The sequence below is a fragment of the Gorilla gorilla genome, chromosome 1 (assembly GCF_029281585.2).
Source record: "Gorilla gorilla gorilla isolate KB3781 chromosome 1, NHGRI_mGorGor1-v2.1_pri, whole genome shotgun sequence".
Lineage (NCBI taxonomy): Eukaryota > Metazoa > Chordata > Mammalia > Primates > Hominidae > Gorilla > Gorilla gorilla.
The window spans coordinates 97,105,659-97,124,947 of record NC_073224.2 but is presented as its reverse complement, the minus strand read 5'-3'; the positions used below and the strand labels follow the sequence as shown (position 1 = coordinate 97,124,947).

At 42.0% G+C, this 19,289-nt stretch overlaps 1 protein-coding gene across 1 annotated transcript; it reads right to left on the bottom strand.

Annotated features, from left to right (window-relative positions):
• Positions 1 to 9,621: 9,621 nt before the first annotated feature.
• Positions 9,622 to 12,036, bottom strand: CRP (C-reactive protein). The gene is made up of 2 exons (XM_004027069.4): positions 11,764 to 12,036; positions 9,622 to 11,472 (listed from the first exon to the last, which is right to left on the bottom strand). The coding sequence occupies exons 1-2, from the start codon at positions 11,822 to 11,824 to the stop codon at positions 10,859 to 10,861; spliced, it is 675 nt and encodes a 224-aa protein (XP_004027118.1). The 5' UTR covers positions 11,825 to 12,036; the 3' UTR covers positions 9,622 to 10,858.
• Between the last annotated feature and the right edge of the window lie 7,253 nt (positions 12,037 to 19,289).

Here is a 19,289-nt window from a genome sequence, read left to right as displayed (position 1 = left end):
TTGTGCTATCTGTGAGAGACTGCCCGCTACACTGTTATTCCTCTTACAAGTCTGAAGTCCTGCCCAGGCTCCACCCTGGCTGTTTGCAGGTGAGAATCTCTCCATAGAGGAGCTTCCCTCTCTCTTCATGGTACTCTTAGAGTTTCGAGGAAACAGTATCACCTCTTTGCCTGTTTAGAATAGACTGAGAAATAAATACTTGAATAAAAATCACAACATCAGCCTTGTGGCTAGCAATGCTTGATTTGAAGGACCCAGCTCAGATCTCAAGTGAACGTGGCCTTCCTAAAACATTTTCCCCTGAAGATCTACGCTTCAGGACAGAACTGCAATGAGAATCTCCACTTGCTTCATACCTAGTGAAGAGGGAAAAGTCCCAGAGCCCCAGAGATAGATGTCATGCGTAGGTGACCTTGGACCTCTTTGCTGGAAACCGATGGATATCAGACATGGGACATGCCACTAGTCTCAAGGAGAGGAGCCAGACAGAGGAAAGGAAAGCTTCCCAGACTGTCGCCCTCTCCAAAAGAACTCAAGACCTGATCTTGTCTGGTGCTGCTGGTATTGTTAACTGTGTCTTCCCCAGCATTCTGAGTCATCCTTTTAAGAGAGACATAAAGACACAAATACGAAAAAGTGCACGTGGGAGAGTCTGTGACAATGAAATTGGTGGAGGTGTGGAGTGTGTTAGTCTGTTTTGCATTGCCATAAAGGAATACCTGAGGCTGGGTAATTTATAAAGACAAGGGGCTTAATTGGCTTCAGTCTTCAGGCTGTACAGGAAGCATAGTGCTGGCATCTGCTTCTAGCAAGGGCCTGAGAAAGCTTACAATCATGGTGGAAGGCGAAGGGGTGTTACTGTGTCACATGGTGAGAACAGGGACCAGAGAGGGAAGAGAGAGATCACAGGGTCTTTTAAACAACCAGATCTTATATGACCAAACTGAGCGAACTCACTCATCACTTAGGGGATGGCACTAAATCACTCATGAGGGATCTTCCCCCATTATCCAAACATCTCCCACCAGGCCCCACCTTCAACATTGGGAACCATATTTCAACATGAGATTTTGAAGTGACAAACATCCAAACCATTTCTGGGGATCATTTCAAAGGGGAGTTGAAAGAGGCCGAACCTGACTGGAAATTCTTAGTGTTACCTAAGTCCATCAGCCAACTTGCAAAGATTCCTAGGGAGCCTAAGTGTGGCCAGGTAGGGAGAAAGGAGACAAACACAATGCACCCCTCACACTGTATTTGAATAAATAGTGAGACTGGAAAGTACTAAAATATAAAAGAAAATTATCTAAAGCATGCCAAAGATTTATGTCAAAAAAATTTAAAAATTAATCACAGGAAAATTTAGAAAACTTTAGACAGTAACTGCATTAAACTTTTAAGTAAATTGAAGAAAAGAGAATTAATGAAAAATAGTTGGAAAAAAAATACTAAATCTAAGAAAGAATTTAAGGAAACTCAAAAAGCATCACAGAATTTTCAATGGCATTAGAAAAAGCAAGGATCCCAATATGCAAAGCAGAAAATAAATCAGTAATATGGAAGAGAGATTTGAAAAAATAAAAGCTTAAAATATAAGGATGCAGGACATAGAAAAAAGTGACCTGAGGGATGATAAATAAGAAAACAAAAACCAATAGAAATTTCACCTAATGAAAATTGGCCAACCTTAAGAAAGAAAATAGAACAAATTAAACAACAACTACAAAACATGTCTTAGATTTCTTGAATCTTCAAACAGAAAGGATTTAAAAAGTTAAAGATAATTCTAATTTATAACGACCACATTCTAATGATGAGGGCAGAATGCTGGAAAATACTCCTGTATTCCTTAGTTAATACAATAAAGCACAATAAACTATGGTAGGTATATGGATAAAGGCAAATGAAAATATTGGCAGAACTATACTTGGACACGTGCTGTCTTTTTTAGGAGAGAAAGTCTGGCTCATTTGCTCTTAGACAGACATAAAGGCAACAGCTGTCAGCTTTGGCAGAACATTGGAATCACTTGAAGAGCTTTTAAAACATGGATGCTTGGGTCTCACCTCCAGGAAATCAGATTTAATTGGCCTGGGACGTAGCCTGGTGATTCTAAGCCATGAGTGGGACTCTCTGCTCTGCACTGGCCCTTGTGCTGATGAAAGCAGGGTGAAGAAAGAAGGGAAATAAATACAGGACCCTTGGGGTGAGACAGCCATGTATGCAGGACAAAAAGACCTCAGAGCCAAAGTCAGGGAAATGTCAGGTGTAATCCCAGGAGGAATCTTTGGGACCTGCAGTCGGGCCTCAGGGCCACCACTAGGGCTTGGTGAACTCTTTCCCGTGCACTTCATATGTCAGCATCCACCAGTCTGGGACATTAGGACTGAAGGCCGCACCAACATAGATGGCATTAATCTCATCTGGCTGTCTAATCTAACCTAATATCTAATCTCACAAATTCCCACATGTTCACATCTTCAATATTTCCCACCAAGGACTGGTTTGTGTCAAAGCTCTCAGTGAAGGAATCCTACTCCTGCCCCAGGATGATGCCTGCCTCTGTCCCCACAGTGTATCCGTTCTTCAGACTCCTCCTCATCATGGGCTTCCCATCCACCCAGAACACCATGATCCCTGAGGCGGACTCCAGTTTACATGGAGGTACACAGTGCAGGAGAACACTTAGGAGACTTGAAAACTATCCCACTTCCACCCACGGATGTGCTGTAGCCTCCGGTCTTTTCCTTAGACAGGAGGATTCATTATCTAGTCCTCATGGCATAAGAAAAAAAGGCTATGTTCCCAGGTCAGGTGCATATAGACATGGAGACACACAATAAAGGCCTTGAGTGCCTTCTTTAGCTCTGCAGTCAGGATCACAAAGGAATTGTCTGACTCTGGGAAAACACAAAACCCTTTTTGTTCACATCTGTAGGATAGAAAGCAGAGAGAGAAAAAGTGATCAGTTAAGCTTGTCAGGCCACAAAGATGTATTCCTCGCAACGTACCCAGAGATTGGACTTAGAAACCACAGCCTGAACTCTGTCCCAGACCACAACCTCTCACCCATGCTGGCCCTTTTCCCTAACTTGGCTTTGCACAGTCATATTTACAGGACAAGATCTCAGCCATCAGCGGAAGCAATGCCTCCCTGTCTGAGAGAAAGCACTGGGAGGCTGATGAAAACCAGGAAACATGGAAAACTCCATGTTTAGAGACGAGGAAACTCCGTGTTCCCTCCCTGCTATCGGCGTGCCTGGAATTTGGATCATTCTCTTGAAAAAAAGTATCAGTGGCTAAGATTCTGGGTTTGCACATCTGAGATCCCTCTGTTTCAAGTCTGCCCCACCTCGACCTCATATGTGCAGCAGTCAGGATGTCTCAGCTGGTAAATGATTTTCCAAAATTGCCCCCTTGGAGCCATGAATCAAAGCTCTAAGAGCAAAGAGAGCAAGATAAATCACAAAATGAGAGATCAATATGGGTTATTTATTAGAGAATGCGTGATGCCTGCTGCTGCTCCAACAACTCTGTGTGGCATCACCTGGTGAATTAGGACAGTCACATTTTGAGAATCCATTCTAGGGAAATGATGCAAAATATTGGGAGGGGGAACTTTTTTCACAAAGACAACTACTTAAAATTACTTAGGATAGCAAAGAGAAAAATGGGGCATGTTTAAGTAAACTGTATATGTCTACATCCACCAAATAGAATAGATAGCCATTTAAATGTTAGTGGTGAATTTTATACTATAACATGTAAATAAAAATGCTTTTGATAAAAGAAAAAATAACAGACTTGTATATACATTATTTTTAAAAGAAGTGACTATTTTAGAAAAAAAGTGTAAGGAATGCTTCCAGACAATATGTTCTTATTATAATAATGGAATAATGGAGGATTTTTTTCCTCACTAACTTTTCATAATGGGATTGTATTGCTTCTAAAATGAATTGTGTGTGTTTATGTGAGTGTGTGTGTGTGTGCATGTGTAATTAAGAAGCAAGGGAAGAGGGAATGAAGATCCCATTTTATGAATAGGACACCCAGTCTCACTGTGGTTATTTGGCTTTATGCCCAGAATGCCTAAAACAGAACAATATCAGTTGGACATCCTAAGCTATGTATACATTTAGGTACCAAAGTATTTCACAATATATTAATTCCCATATAAGACATCATTTCATGTAAAAAGAATCTGGAGCTTATTCATCATGATCTTATCATGAGTTTTCCCATTGATATCCTATGAGAAATTGATAATAGAGGCTGTTTCTCCATTGACTAGGAGAACCAGCTAACATGTGGGCAGCATATTCGAAACACGCAAGAGAAAAAGGACTATTACAAATGGTGGTACATTTCTGGACTGGTTTGTTTTTTAATGATGTATACTTTTAAAATTTTTAATATCCTTTTACAAACTTTTTGCATCTATTTTTTTAATTATATGACTGGCTTAAAGTAATTGCTCCAAAAGCCTTTGTTCTCTCATTCTAACCATTTGCCCAATAAAAGGTACATGTATAATTTAAACAAAAATAAATCATATAGGTGAAAAGATTGGTACAAAGAAGGAAGAAGATGTTTTTCCAATGCCAAATTGCCTTCTTGTTAGTGTCTGTCTGGGCTCCTTAGGTAAGTTAAAAGAATGCAGCTACCAATGCAATAGGTGAACACTGGGAATTTTATTGATTTCATGGAGCCCACTACATTATAGAACTACCTCCAAAATGGATATGCTGTAAAGAAGGCCTAAAATTGAAAAAGAGACGGAGAGGCAGAGAGAAATAGAGATGGAGAGAGCAAGAGCTAAAGCAAAAGAAAGAAAAGCGTGAGAGACAGAATGAAAGACCTTCCCACAAACCATTTTACAACCCACCCCTGGCTCCAGCAACCTGCCAGTGCAGCTCTATAACTGCTTGCAGCGTATCACAGAGCATTCAGTGAACTTTATCAGCAGAGAAGTGTAATAAGCTTGCAATGCAACCTTTACCCTTCCCTCAGATATGTTTGTTTGGGAAGCCTCTTCTCTCTTCCTCCTACATCTGTGATGCTCTGATAAAAATACTGAAGGATTTCAGCTTTTCAAATATCTTGGCACTTTGGTTTCTCCACACTACAGAGATACAAAGTATTAATTGGGGAAAAAGGAAAACACTCTAAAACAAATACAATATTTGTCATCACAGTGAGGCTTTACTGAATAAATAAGAACACACTAAATACAGGGCTGTCGCTTTATTTAATCCTAGAGCTATGACTTAAAACTCCAGTGCTGAAATGGAGTTTGGTATGCTCCCCTGACTCAAACAAACTACTATAACATAAGAAAATTAAGAAACAAGGGCATATCCATCAGAAATAACCACATGAACGGTCAGGGGACCACAGCTGTGACTCTGCAATCTTTTCTAAACTATCACTCACCCTAGAAGAGTGGCACCTAGAAGAGTGGCTGTTGGAGACATGGCTGTACATTGTAATCACTAAGGAGGTTTAAAAATAATGATGCCTGAGTCTCACCACCAGATAATCAACATAATTATCTGGTTATGGCCTAAGCAACTGGAGTTTTGAAAACTCTCCAGGTGGTTCCAATATTCATAATCGAAGTTGAGAATTGCTGGCCTAGAGAGTCCCTTGTATGATTCTATGTCTTTGGTGAATGCCACTACGATGTAAAGTTACATCTAAGGGTGTGCATGACTGTAGAAGAGATGGAGGTCAGAGAAGAACTTTGACAATATGGCACAATTGTATTCATGCTAAGGCTGAATAGGATTTCTATGTGCAAGCCATTCTCCTAAGCACATAAGAACAAAATAGAAAGTAGGGTGATTGCCAGTGGACCTGCAATGGTAGCTAACACTGAATATACGGCATCCTGGAATGGCTTCCCCATAAGAAAAAACACACACATCCCCACACCCTCCGTCTTGCACTAGGGGTGTAAGTGTAGGGTGTAAGCTTCTGTTGCATATGGCAGTAGAATACAGTGGTTAGAAGCATAGAACTGAGTAGCCACACTGCCTAGGTTCAAATCCTAGCTCTGAGCAAGTTAATTAACCTCTCCAAACCTCAGTTTTCTCATCCGTAAAGTGAGGACTATAAAATATTACATAAATCATAGGATTGTCATTAAACAAGTAAATATATGTAAAAGACTCACAACAGTACCTGGCACATGGTAAGAGCTCAGTAAGTGTAAGAAGTTTTTGTTTTTGTTTTTGTTTGGTTTTAAGACTGTGTGTGATCTTCCCTGTGTGATTAAGCAATTACCATCCTGGGGGCAGTGATGAGACGTTGGGAGATCACTTATCTGTGTGTATGAAGGGCATAGGACAGACGGGTCCACACTGAATGAGGCCTGAAAGAATGCACCAGAAGTAGGCTAAGGGGAAGACCTGGGTACATACAGATGCACTAGATGCTTCTTTAAACGTGACCACCTGGCCGGGCCTGGTGGCTCACGCCTGTAATCCCAGCACTTTGGGAGGCCGAGGCGGGCAGATCACGAGGTCAGGAAAACGAAACCATCCTGGCTAACACGGTGAAATCCCATCTCTACTATAAATACAAAAAAAAATTAGCCGGGCGCGGTGGCGGGCGCCTGTAGTCCCCAACTACGCAGGAGGCTGAGGCAGGAGAATGGCCTGAACCCGGGAGGCGGAGCTTGCAGTGAGCTGAGATAGCGCCACTGCAGCCTGGCCTGCGCGAAAGAGCGAGACTCCGTCTCGGAAAAAAAAAAAAAAAAGGTGACCACCTGCCTGCAAGCTTAGTGGGAGCCAGGCATGTCCCTGAGATAAGAAATCTGAGCTGTCAGGAAAACACTACAGTGATAGCTCTAAAAGCACATGGTACAAAAGAGCTTGTGATCTTGCGTATTCCTGAGCACTAACCCCAGAGAATCTACTCTAGGAAGACCGGGGTCAATGAATCTATACTCAAACACCCCAGAGGAAAATGATGCCTGTAATCAGCAGACTATAAGTGATCACTGGGCCAGGCGATCCAGGAAATTTGAGCTAGGAGTCTGCATTTTCAGAAGGAAAAGGCTAACAAGCCCGCTTAACCTACCTTCTAGTGCAGAGGAAATGAAAAGATGCATAATTGAAATAGAGACAGGGAGCTGAAGAGAAGGAATCCAGGCAAGTACGACAACCCATCTGAGACTAGTGGGCAGTTGTCCTAGGATAAGCTACCTAGAAATCAAAGCAGTGCTTCTCTTTTCCCTGGGATTCTAGTGATCAGAAATGTATACTTTGGAAATTTGATCTACGTGGTGGTGGTGCTTAATTCATCTAGAGTCATTTGCTTCCTTTGTCAATCTTTGCTTGCCTGGGGCACATCAAACTTGAGGATAGTGAAAGCATGGGGGAGAATATCACAGATTTAACATTCTACTTACTTTGTCAGCTGGGACTCCAAATCCATTTCCATCAGGTCCCAGCCTCACTTTTGAGGCAGCCTGTAGTCTCTCTCTCCTCCAGGGCCTGGATAGACCAAGTCTCATCACAGAGGTGGCTTCTCATCCACTCACCTGGCCTTACATGCAGCCCATTCTTAACAATGCTCTCTCCATGACCACCTCTTTTTGGAAAGTGTGCCAGGCTTGTTGCCTGGCCAGTGAGCTAACATTTTTTTCTGACACAGGGAGATTTTAGGTTTCTGATCTGCACGTCTCCATATCGCATCCCATGCTAAGGCGCTTACATTAGGGTCAGGCCTGGCCCTAACCCTTATACCAACATGGCTATTTTCAGTTCCAAAAAGAAAGTGTTCTATCAAGTAGCAGCCTCCATCATCTCTGTTTCATACTATTGGTCTACTTTCTCTTATCTGGCCTGTAAATGCACTACAGTATCTCTTCAGGCACTGGGCCACCACCCCACTTTCACTTCCTTTCTATTATAGGTTTTATAGACCATTTGTCCCTATGTCTTTTTAACTCATTCCTTGAGGCCTGATTCTACTTCTGGAAAAATTGGATCCATGGTCCCTACTCTAACAGAAAACCAGTCCTGACAACATGGTTTTATAAGCATCAGCTAGAATTGGCCACGGTGGATGTTTGATCTTACTCTCCACTTACTGCAAAAAAAAAAAAAAAGCATTGCTTAGAACCAACATGCCCAAATCAGAATCATCTTCTTTGGCAGATGTCATCTAACATTTAATTGGATTACATCTAATAGCTCTATATGGTATGACAATTCACCAGTTACCTGGAAATACATTTTCCAACAAGTTTACATTGATGTACCCACCAGTAGGCTAAATTGCTTAAATCTAAACATCCTACGAATGCTTTGTTAAGATTTTTTAAGGTTCTCTGAATGCAAATACCAGCTGTTAAAATTTTCCTGGCTCAAATTATTAAGGCCAGAGGCTGTCTACCAGACTATGTATAGTAAGATGCAAGCAACTGAATTCTGAAGAAAATATTAGCTCAACCTACATCCCTGGGGAGTTGGGATGGCCTTCTATAATTAAGACGTATCTGGATTATTTAACTAGGAAAGAGTGTCAATCCTCTCTTCTGCTTAGCTGAATGTGAGGATGGATGGATCTGCCCTAATTGGACAACAGAGAATATTTGCACTCTCATTTTTGTCTGAGAATGTATCCTTAGCTTCTATGCTTACAAATGGTTATCAAAAGTCAATTAGAGAAGTCAATATTCATAAATAATGGCTTCAAAGACTTGTTCACCCTTCTAACATTCTAAACTTAATTCTTAGCAAATGAGAAGCTTCAACTGCTGCCAACCAAGACAAATTCTACCAAGTTGTATTTTTATGTATTTTATGAATCTACATTTATGGATATAATACAAAATAGCTTAATAAGAATAACACCAGAAAACTGTTATAAGAGCTTACTATGTGCCAGGCACTGTAGTAAGTGCTTTGCTTGCATGATTTTCTTTGATTCTTATAGCAACCCTTTGAGCTAATTACTATTATTTCTCCTGCTTTGTAGGTAAGAAAACTGAGGCGTAAAGAGGTTATATCACCTAAGGTCACATAGCTAGTAGGTTGTAAAGCCAGGATTTGGACCTAGGAAGTCTGATTCCAGAACCTCTGTGCTTAACTAGTTTACCATATGCCTTCCCTAGGTAACCATTTGATATGCAGGAAGCCCCATAATTCATTCCTGGCTATGGTCTTTATGGAGTAACTTCTACTGGTCACTTAGTACTGAAAGACAGTGTTGAAGGACACTTCTGGAGGAAGCCAGCTGCTGTCATCTTTGAGGGGTCTGTTTCTACAAAGAACCTGAACCAGCTGGGGCAAGTGCATTCCAGTCACTGAACCTGGCAGCAGATCCATGGATCTCAATGATCTTTAGTTTTTGCTCCTCAAATTGGAATAATGATAGAATGAGAGTACTAAAACCCCCACAACTGGCCCTACATGAATGGCCAGCTATCTCAAAAGAGGGACTGTGCTTGTCAGAGGGAATCCCTTCAGGGGACTCTTGGACAGGTTAAAGTGCCATGGATATGTTGTGTAATGGGCAGTGTAAACTTACAGGGACTTGATTTCAAAGGTCATTAGAGAAGTTAGTCACAACTTCTAAAGCAACCATCAGAAAACAGCTTGGTCTCACTCAAGTAAACAGGGGCTTTATTGGCTTATAGACCTGGACAGTCCAGGTGTAGATCTGGTTCCGGACAAGGCTGATTCAGAGACTCCACATGGTCAAGGCTCTGTTGTTTGTCAATCCCTTGGCTCCTCCACTTCCAGTTTGGCTTCTGTCCTCACAGTCTCTCTCCATGTGGCAAACAAGATGGCTACTGGTGGTCCCAGGTTCACGTCCTCTCAGCTTGGAAATCCAGCAGCAAGAAGATGTCTCACTCCCAAAGTCCATAACTCAATCCTTGGGAAGACTGTAGTTGGTCCTGCTAGGAACACGTAACTATCCAACTATCCTCCAGATAGGGAGCTGGGGAGATGGGAGACGGGCTCCTCTGACAGGACACCCTGTGGTTCACGTCCACTCTTGTGGCCTGGGTATATTGGGAATGTGGGGATGAAGAAAGAATTCACAGCCCCACAAGGTTCGTGTGGAAAAGGGGAGGATTTTCCCAGAAGAGCCATAAAATTAAGAAAGCACTGCTAGCAAACAAAAACCAGTCATTGAAGTTCTTGGCAGTAACAACATATTTATACCTAGTGCTTCATTTTGCTCTGGAAAAAAAGCAGATCTGCTCTGCTGGGGCAATTCTAATGGCCTTTCCAGTGTGCTTTGAGAAAGTGGAGGGACTGCGTGGTATTGCTGGGCCTCCCATTTCAGAAGACCTGGGCCCAGCAGTTCTATGGCATGATGATGAGCACTCTGGACCCAAACCAGACACCTGGCCAGTGTCCTGATTCTGAGACTGAAGAGCCCTGTGAATGTGGGCAATGCCTTCCTGCTTTCTGGGGGTCATGGGTGGGGAATTAAATAGAAGATCAGCGCTTCCTTCTCAGCTCTTGCCTTGTGAGTTTTTTATAACATCATTTCTCCTTTCTGGGTGTTAGTTTTCTCATCTATGTGAGGTAAGAAATTATCTCCAAGATCTGTCCGACTTAAAAGGAAATAAAAATGAAAACAAAACACCTCAAATTCTGATTCTTTTGGACAGTTTCCCAGCATAGTTAACGAGCTCCCAGACCACTTTACCTCCATTCTCAGGCGCTGAGGAGGGTGGAGCAGGCCTGCAATGCATATAGGGGAACAAAGGCCCAGAGACAGAGACGTGGGAACCATGCAGTGTAAAAAAGCGGGAGGTACCAGAGACAGAGACGTGGGGCCCATGCGGTGTAAAAAACCGGGAGGTACCTTCAGGACCCACAGCTGGGCCTCAGGGCCACAGCTGGGGTTTGGTGAACACTTCGCCTCGCACTTCATACTTCAGTGCCCGCCAGTTCAGGACATTAGGACTGAAGGGCCCGCCAAGATAGATGGTGTTAATCTCATCTGGTGACAGCACAAAGTCCCACATGTTCACATTTCCAATGTCTCCCACCAGGGACTGGCTTTCTTCAAAGTTCCCACCGAAGGAATCCTGCTCCTGCCCCAAGATGATGCTTGCTTCTGCCCCCACAGTGTATCCCTTCTTCAGACTCTTCCTCACCCTGGGCTTCCCATCTACCCAGAACTCCACGATCCCTGAGGCGGACTCCCAGCTTGTACAAATGTGTACTGGAGCTACTGTGACTTCAGGAACCTCGAATAATATTTCAGACCCACCCACTGTAAAACTGTATCCTATACCCTTAGACCAAAATATGAGAATCTCATTGTCTTGTCTCTTGGTGGCATACGAGAAAATACTGTACCCACGGGTCGAGGACAGTTCCGTGTAGAAGTGGAGGCACACAGTGAAGGCTTTGAGAGGCTTCGTTAACGGTGCTTTGAGGGATACATAGGAAGTATCCGACTCTTTGGGAAACACAAAAGCCTTCCTCGACATGTCTGTGAGCCAGAAAAACAAGCAAATGTGAGAGGTTTCTCAGATCACACAGATCTATCCCCTCACTTACGTATAGAATTTAAGATTGAGAAACAGACTGACCCCTTCTCCAGTTACCCAGCACACACACACACACACACACACACACACACACACACACACACCATGAAGGATGCTCCACTGTTCTGTTCATACAGTCTTTTTTTTTTTTTTTTTGAGACTGTTCATACAGTCTTAGACCCCACCCCCATACCTCAGATCAAATCTCTCCCATAGCCTGGGGTGGCCCTTACCTGTCTGGCCAAAAGCATGAGAGAGGCTGGTCAAGACCAAGAAACACAACAGCTTCTCCATGGTCACGCCCTGCTGCCAGTGATACAAGGACCTGAATTCACTCCTTTGGAAAAGATGTATTCGGCTGAAAGTTCTGGGGCTAGAAGTCCTAGATCTCTTGCCTTAGAGCTACCTCCTCCTGCCTGGATTTATATCCAAAGCAGTAAGGGAGTTTGCGCCACTATGTAAATAATTTTCCAACAATGCTTGTTGGGGCAGGTGTCAGAGCTTCGGGAAGAGGGGAAGCCAAATTATTCCAGAACAGAGAAATCAATGTGAGTTATTTATTACAAACTCCTATGACTACTGAATTACCAATTCTTTATGACAGGAAAAATGAAGAAATCTCTCAGGGCTCCACTTTGGCTATCTATCCTGCGAAAATAATGGGAAATGGTAACATATTAAACGAGTGGCCATCTGGGTGCACGTGGTAGCTGCCTCTCCAACACCTACTTCAGCCCAAATCATAGAGTTTGACAAAGGAAATCTGACAGCTTCTGGAGATGGACATTATCACTAACCCCTTTCAGAATTTGCTTATTTACAGACTGGGAAATGAGGAAAACAAACATGCTCCTCCCTGAGCCATGGACACATTTTTTTATTATTATTATACTTTAAGTTTTAGGGTACATGTGCACAATGTGCAGGTTAGTTGCATATGTGTACATGTGCCATGCTGGTGTGCTGCACCCATTAACTCATCATTTAGCATTAGGTATATCTTCTAATGCTATCCCTCCCCCCTCCCCCCACCCCACAACAGTCCCCAGAATGTGATGTTCCCCTTCCTGTGTCCAAGTATTCTCATTGTTCAATTCCCGTCTATGAGTGAGAACATGCGGTGTTTGGTTTTTTGCATGGACACATTTTCTCAGCCAATTGAGTACACTTATTAAGAACTCTCTAGACATCGTGGCACTAAATGATGGCCCTGACAGTAAAAATCCAGTGAAATGTGTGCCTGATCACAGACATAGCATTATATCAAAGTTTCTTCCAACATTTTTCTCTGAATATGTAAAGCTTCAGGCAGGAGTCAGGATAATCTGATTCTACTCTTTCCTCTATTCACAAGATTCAAGTAATCCCTCCACACGTCTGTCAATCTTACTACAGTTCCCTACTTAACTCACTCTTCAAAATGACTATTATACTCCTTCTCCTTGCTCCTCAAGTCCCCAAAATCTCATTTATTCTTTCATTCAGCTGATGAACTCACCTTTCATTGAGAAGTTAGAAGCAATCAGAAAAGAACCACCGTATCCTTTGTAGCAGAGGCTTCTAGCCATTCCCTAACATCCATTCTCTACTTCTCATAAGAGAAGAATAACATTTTCAGTTGGGCGCTTGGTCATCCCCTCAAACACCAAATTTCCCAGCCCACACTGTAGCTTGCAGTGATGATGTGATTAAATTAAGGCCAACAAGATATGAACAGAATAGGGACAATCTCTAGGTTGTGCTCTTTAAGAAAGGTATGTGCTTTCCCTTCCCACTTCCCCCTTTTTCCTTTTGACTAGTATTCAGTCATGATAGCAGGAGATGGAATAGTTCACTTTCAGGCCAGCAAGTGTAAGCTGCATGTTGAGGTTGGCATGGCAACAAGATAGATGGAGCCTGGATAATTGGGTATGGAGCCACTGCATCAGCTCTAGGCTGCCTACCTGAAAATTTACTTAAAGGAGAAATACTCTCCTCTTTTGTTAAATCACTTTTAACTCAGTCTTTCTGTTCTTAACACCTAACTGATATCCTTATATATCCTCCTACAACCCAATGTGCCAGCCTTTCTGTCTTCCTCTATTAAAAAGGATGAGCTCTCCCTGTGTTACATCTAAGGCCAACCCTTGCAGTTCTTCAGTGGATCCCAGACTCTGTCGACCATGCAAGGAATTTTGCTCCTATAGGTATCCTCTCTATCTTCTGTATTATTAATTTATTCATCTTTACTTGATCATTTCCACAAAATCATACTATAATATATTTAATCTTTTAGAGAAAGAAGAAAGAAAAGAGAAAAAAGGAAGGATGGGAGGGAGAGAGGGAGGAAGGAAGGAAAAGTTTACGTGTGTTGACAACCTCTATTTTCCATCTCCTGTTCCCTCCTCAATCCATGGAAATCAGACATTGGCCTTCACCACTCTAGTGAAGCCAACATAAACAAACACCTCTCTCATTAAATCTAATAATGAATTTTCTGTTCCTATTTTACCCAGCTTCTTGGCAACATTCAACACAGTTTATAACTTCCTCCTGAATTCTTTATTTTCTTTTCTTTTTTTTTTTTTTTTTTTTTTTTTGTGAGATGGAATCTCGCTCTGTCACCCAGGCTAGAGTGCAGTGACATAATCTCAGCTCACTGCAACCTCTGCCTCCTGGGTTCAAGTGATTCTCCTGCCTCAGCCTCCTGAGTAGCTGGGATTATAGGCACATGCCACCACACCCAGCTAATTTTTTGTATTTTTAGTAGAGACGGGGTTTCACCATGTTAGCCAGAATGGTCTCAATCTCCTGACCTCATGATCTGCCCACCTCAGCCTCCCAAAGTGCTGGGATTACAGGCATGAGCCATCATGCCCAGCCAACTTCCTCCTGAATTCTTGCTCCTAGTTTAAAAGTGAAATAATTTCAAGGCTTTATGCCTAAAAGAAGCGGTCCTCTGTCCCACCACTCTCTATCTGATATGGTTTGGCTCTGTGTCCTCACCCAAATCTCATCTTGAATTGCAATCCCCACATGTCAAGGGAGGGACCTGGTGGGAGGTGGGTGGATCATAGGAGCGGTTTCCCCCATGCTGTTCTCATTTTAGTGAGTGGGTTCTCACAAGATCTGATGGTTTAAAAGTGTTTGGCAGTTCCTCCCCACCCTCTATCTCTCCTGCCACCTTGTGAAGAAGGTACCTGCTTCCCCTTTGCCTTCTGCCATAATTGTAAGTTTCCTGAGGCCTCCCGAGCCACGCAGAACTGTGAGTCAATTGAACCTCTTTTGTTTATAAATTACCTGGTTTCAGGTAGCTCTTTATAGCAGTGTGAAAACAAACTAATACAGAAAATTGGTACCAGGATAGTGGGATACTGCTATAAAGATTCCTAAAAATGTGGAAGCAACTTTGGAACTGACTATGGGCAGAGGCTGGAAGAGTTTGGAGGGCTCAGGAGAAGACAGGAAGATGTGGAAAAGCTTGGAACTTCCTGAGTTTTGTTGAATGGTTTTGACCAAAATGCTGATAGTGATATGGAAAATGAAGTTCATGCAGAGGTGTCCTTAGATGGAGATGAGGAACTTATTGGGATGGGAGTAAAGGTCACTCTTTCTATGCTTTAGCAAAGACAATGGTGGCATTTTGCCCACGCCCTAGAGATCTGTGGAACTTTTTACTTAAGAGACATGATTTCTTGAATGCTTTGGTGCTTAAGAAATTTCTAAGCACCAAAGCATTCAAGAAGTGACCTGGCTTTTTCTGAAAACATATAATGATATGTGTTCACAAAGAGATGATCCGAAATTGGAACTTATGTTTAAAAGGGAAAGGGAGCATAAAAGTTTGGAAAATGTGCAGCCTGACCATATGGTAGAAAAGAAAAACCCATTTTCTGGGGAAAAATTCAAGCTGGCTGCAGAAATTTGCATAAGTAATGAGGAGATGAATGTTGATAGCCAAAACAATGAGGAAAATGTCTTCAGGTCATTTCAGAAGATCTTCATGGCAGCCCCTCCCATCAGAGGTCCAAAAGCCTAGGAGGAAAAAATGGTATCATGGGCCAGACCCAGGGCCCCGCTGCTCTGTGCAGCCCAGGAACATGGCACGCTGTGTGCCAGCTGCTGCGGCTCCAGCCATGGCTAAAAGGGGGCAATGTATATAGCTCAGGCCATTGCTTCAGAGGGCACAAGCTCCAAGCCTTGGTGGCTTCCAAGTGGTGTTGAGGGTACAGATGCACAGAAGACAAGAGTTGAGCTTTGGGAGCTTCTGTCTAGATTTCAGAAGATGTATGGAAACACCTGGATGTTCAGGCAGAAGTCTTCTGCAGGCATGGAGCCCTCACAGAAAACCTCTACTAGGGCAATGCAGCCGGGAAATGTGGGGTTGGAGTCTCCACACAGAGTCCCCACTGGGGCACTGCCTAGTGGATCTGTGAGAAGAGGGCCACTGTCCTCCAGACCCCAGAACGGTAGAACCACTGACAGTTGGCACCTTGTGCTTAGAAAAGCTTGCAAGTGTTCAACACCAGCCTGTGAAAGCAGCCACAGGGGCTGTACCCTGAAAAGCCACAAGTATGGAGCTACCCAAGGCCATGGAAGCCTACCACTTGCATCAGCATGCCCTGGATGTGAGACAAAGAATCAAAGGAGATTATTTTGGAGCTTTAAGATTTCATGAGTGTCCTGCCAGATTTTGGATTTACATGGGGCCTGTGGCCCCTTTGTTTTGGCCAATTTCTCCCATTTCAAACAGGACCATTTACCCAATGCCTATACCCCCACTGTATCTTGGAAGTAACTAACTTGTTTTTTATTTTAATAGGCTAATAGGCAGAAGTGACTTGCCTTTTCTCAGATGGAACTTTAGACTTGGACTTTTGAGTTAATGCTGAAATGAGTTAAGTTTGGGTGACTGTTGGGAAGGCATGATTGGTTTTGAAATGTGAAAAGAACATGATATTTTGGAGGAGCCAGAGGTGGAATGATATGGTTTGGTTCTGTGTTCCCACCCAAATGTCATCTCAAATTGTAATCCCCATGAGTTGAGGGAGGGACATGGTGGGAGAAGATTGGATCATGGAGGTAGTTTTGCCCATGCTGTGCTCATGATAATGAGTTCTCACGAGGTCTGATGATTTAAATAAAAGTGCTTGGCAGTCCCCCACTCACACTGTCTCTCTCCTGCTGCCTTGTGAAGAAAATGCCTGCTTCCCCTTCACCTTCCATCATGATTGTAAGTTTCATGAGTCCTCCCCAAACATGTGGAACTGTAAGTTCATTTAAAATTTCTTTTGTTTATAAATTACCCATACTCAGGTAGTTCTTTACAGCAGTGTGAAAACCAACTAATACACCATCCTTGACTCACGAGTAGAGCTGAGAGATAGACCATGCCTCAATAACATTGTTTGAGTCTCTGAATCCAGTCTCACCTGATGCCAGCTTCACCTCACATCTTCTGTGGTTCATTAACCAATAAACTCCGTTTTTACTTACTGTACACATTTCAGCAGGTATTATGATACTTACATTTGACTAACTTTTGACAAACAGAAATGCCTTCCTAATAACACCCTGAATCCAGGACATTGTGTGTCCAAACCAATCATCACTTGCCCTGAAGTAATACATACACTGGTATCCTTGCCACCTGAATCCTTCCAGAGAAGCACAGGTTTTATGCAAGGGGAAGCATTTAAGCTGAGCCACAAAAATTGAAGTGGGAGGTTCAAAACTAAGAGAATAATATGAGCAATGGTTACCACCAAATTTCATCTTCTATTGTTTCAGAGTTTCACGAACTCTGAAAAGCTTATTTGAATCTCTATAACCATGATTGTCCACGTTAGTAAATTAGTATCTTTCCAGTCCAAAATTGTATTAATTTGCAAGACAAAATTCTAAGATATCCCTAATCCACAGATTGTACCAAGTCATTCTTTTATTCACACTCTATCCTAGTTAATTTATTAGTGTACCTTCTACTTGGTATTTACTACTTCCTAATCACTATTAGAACGGTTGTTCTGCTTTATCAGCAAAATAGTTACATTTGTACTTGTAAAGTATTGCTGTTTGTCTCTGTTGCCAATATTTCTATAAAGTTATTACTAAAATAATCTATAGAAAATTTGGGCCTATGGTCTTTCACATTAAGCAAGTGAGAGACTTCGAAGGTTTCCTGAACAAGGAAAGAGTAGAGTCATATCTGTGTTTTAGAATTTTTATTGGCAGCAATATGAATAATATATTGGTGTGAGACAGATTATAAATTGGGAGACCACTCTGTGGGTCTTAATTCATTAATTAAACCAAGACTTATCTTAGGAACATTTTCTAGAGATCAGGCATTAAGCCAGTTAACAAGACAAATTATGTTAAAGATAATGTGATTGAACACTTGAACCTGGAAGGCAGAGGTTGCAGTGAGCCGAGATCATGCCAATGCACTCCAGCCTAGGTGACAGACAGAGACTCTGTCTCAAAGAAACAAACAAACAAAAAAGATAATGGGACTCAAAACTAGCACAGAAGCAGTAGGAATGCAGAGAAGAGGAGAGATGTAAAAGGTATGTCAGTAAGAAAATTAATAGGAATCAAAAACTGATAAAATATGGAGCTATAAAGAGCAGTGCTCAAAGTTATGTAGCTAGTACTTCTATGTCAAACACTATGGGAATGAGGCCAAAAAGGTTTGATTATTGGTACATAGACTAGTTGGTTTTACTTATTTGGTGGTCAAACATTACAACTCTAACCTTTGCTAGGCAACTAAGAAAGATAATCTAAGGTCAAGAATAACTGTACACATAGATTGATGCAAATACGGCATCATCATCTCTATTAGATAAAATGAGAGGAAATTCAGACTCTTTTATTTATGAATAATAGCATTTCTTTCTTGAAAGCCAGCCTATTGCAAAGCCTGGCACAGTGTTGGTGCTCAGTAGTGCTGTGGGGAGGATAGATGAAGGAATAACTGAAGGAATGGCAGAAAAAGCAAGGAAGACAAATTTCATTAATGGTGGACTGAGCACTAACACTAATATCATCTTCCCACTTCAATTCCTATGAATAAGAAAAAAAGCATTTTTTAATATAAATTAATGTAGTGCCAGAAAAAAAAGTTTCATTCAACAGAAATAAATAGAAGAATCTCTGGAACTCAGAAAGCAGATGAATTATATTAATAGAAGAAATCATAACCCAGAACATGTACAGAAGAAGGTCCACTATAAAAATTTGAGGTGTTTCTGGGGAATGCTAGAAAGAAAGGACAATGGAAACAAGTGGCACAAAGTATTGGAGAGATTGATTAAGGGGTCACTGCTACCATGCCTCTTGGCCAAGCATTAAGCAGCAGAGGCATTTGCTCTTAGTCTGAAGCAATCAGAGTCCTTTGGCCTGACAGGTGGGACCTTGCCAAAGGAGTCCGAAGACACCCAGGAGAGAACCCTATGCTCCCACATCCAAAAGACAAATTAGTGGTACACCCTGCCAGCACTTCTGGCTCATTCCTCATAATCCCTAGAGATGGGCTACAGAAAACAGGAATGGCATCCATAGATATGCTGAGAGAATTAATACCATGAAAAGGTGGCAGTTCACTCAACAAATATACTGATAGGAAACAGAATATAAAAGCCAATAGAGAAGTTTTTTGTTGAGAAGTATAATCAATATATTCAGAGTATACAAAGTATAGACAAAAAATAAATAAGACAAAAATCTTGGGAATCAAAACTATGATACTCAAAAAAAAGGATTTCAGAGAAAGAAA